General features: G+C 57.5%; 1 protein-coding gene across 1 annotated transcript in view; it reads left to right on the forward strand.

Moving 5' to 3' along the window:
* EPPK1 (epiplakin 1) overlaps window positions 1-2,117 on the forward strand; it is a gene marked incomplete at its 3' end in the record, with an annotated part of 7,200 nt that overhangs the window by 803 nt on the left and 4,280 nt on the right. The window contains exon 2 of the mRNA XM_010146155.1: window positions 72-2,099. Within this exon, the coding sequence (XP_010144457.1) occupies window positions 72-2,099 (2,028 nt within the window). The remainder of the gene's footprint in view (window positions 1-71; window positions 2,100-2,117) is intronic.

Genomic DNA, 2,117 nt, shown 5'->3' on the forward strand with positions numbered 1-2,117 from the left:
CAAACCCGCCCGGGGGGGCGTGCAGCCCCCCAGCCACTGGCTGCCGGCTCCCAGCAGATGTTGCCTGTGAGAGGGGATGTTTGGACGAGGAGATGAGCCAGCTGCTTGCTGATCCCAGCAATGAGGAGAGCAAAGGGTTCCTCAACCCCAGTACCATGGAGAGGGTCACTTATGCGGAGCTTATGAAGAGGTGTGTGGTTGATCCGGCCTCAGGCTTCCTTCTCCTGCCCCTGCAAATCACGTTCCCAGGGCTGGGAGGGCAGGTGAGCAGCAAGGACCTGCTGGACTCTGGCATCATCAGCCCTGAGGTGTTCAGAGGCCTTGAGGAGGGACGAGTTTCTGCCCAGGAAGTGGCAGAGGACGACTCCGTTCAGCGGTTCCTACGTGGGACACGGAGCGTGGCTGGGGTCGTCCTGCCTTCCCGCGGGCGGAAAAGCCTTTACCAGGCACTGGACGGGCAACCGCTCGTGCCTGTTGAAGAGGGACGAGTTTCTGCCCAGGAAGTGGCAGAGGACGACTCCGTTCAGCGGTTCCTACGTGGGACACGGAGCGTGGCTGGTGTCGTCCTGCCTTCCAGCGAGCGGAAAAGCCTTTACCAGGCACTGAGAGAGCATCTGCTCGTGCCTGGTGCTGCTCTGATGCTCCTTCAAGTCCAGGCCTCCACCGGCAGCCTGACAGACCCTGTAAAGAACAAAAGCTACTCCGTTGATGAGGCTATCAGGGTCGGTCTCATCGGCCCAGAGCTTCATGAGAAGCTGTCTTCAGCAGAGAGGACCATCACTGGATACAGAGACCCCTGCACCGGAGAAATGCTCTCTCTGTTCCAGGCCATCAGGAAGGGCTTCATCCCCAAGGAACATGGCATTTGCCTTCTGGAGGCTCAGATGGCCACAGGGGGTATAATTGCCCCAGGCAGGCACCTCCGTGTCCCCACAGAGACGGCCTGCAAGTGGGGGTACCTGGACGAGGCCACAAGACAGCTCCTCTCCAGCCCTACTGATGACATGAAGGGGTTCTTTGACCCCAGCTCCAAGGAGAAGCTGACGTATGCAAAGCTGCTCAAACACTGTGTCACTGACCCCATCACGGGGCTTCTCCTGCTCCCACTCGGTGGAGATGGCAGAGAAGGATTCGAGGGGACCCGCCTCTTCCTTGACCACAGCACCCAAACAGCTCTGGAGAACACACAGGTACCCATCACTTTGGGCAAGTTCAAGGGCAAGCCAGTGTCTCTCTGGAAAGCCCTCTTCTCAGACCACATCCAGAGTGAGCAAAGAGCTGCTCTCACTCAGCAGTATCTTGCAGGAACACTCTCTGCGCAAGAGCTGGGCAAGGTGGTCAGTGCCACCATTGAGGAGATGGCTTCCACCACTAATGTCACCTTTGAAGGGCTGAGGGACCGGGTGACAGCTGACCAGCTCCTAAGCTCTGAAATCATCAACCAAGATCTGTTTAAGAAACTGAAGGAGGGAGAAACTTCAGCCAAAGAAGTTGTCAGCATGGACACGGTCAAGAAGTACCTGGAGGGGACAGGCAGCATCGGGGGGCTGCTGCTCCCCGACTCCCAGGAGAAGATCAGCATCTACCAGGCAAAGCGGAAAGGACTGCTGAGGCCAGGGACATCACTGATCCTCCTGGAGGCGCAGGCTGCCACAGGGTTTGTCATTGACCCCACTGCCAACAAAAGATATTCTGTGGACGAGGCTTTAAGAGCGAATGTCATTGGCCCGGATGTTTATGACAAGCTTCTGACTGCGGAGAAATCAGTCACTGGCTACAGGGATCCTTACACGGGTGACAAGATCTCCCTCTTCCAGGCCATGAAGAAGGGGTTCATCGTGAAGGAGCATGCCATCCGCCTGCTCGAGGCCCAGATCGCCACAGGTGGCATCATTGACCCCATCAACAGCCACCGCATCCCCGTGGAGGTGGCCTATCAGCGTGACTACTTCGACCAGGAGATGTGCCAGTTTCTTTCTAACCCAAAGAATCAAACACTGCAGCTGAAGGAGAAGTGCATCACGGAACCATCCACTGGGCTCTGCCTCCTGCCCCTGAACAGCAGGAAGCGCCAGTTCATTGACGATGCCACCAGACGGGTGTTCAGGAGCTCCTGG

Source organism: Buceros rhinoceros, unplaced genomic scaffold (genome assembly GCF_000710305.1).
Source record: "Buceros rhinoceros silvestris isolate BGI_N320 unplaced genomic scaffold, ASM71030v1 scaffold11462, whole genome shotgun sequence".
In the NCBI taxonomy this organism is placed as follows: domain Eukaryota; kingdom Metazoa; phylum Chordata; class Aves; order Bucerotiformes; family Bucerotidae; genus Buceros; species Buceros rhinoceros.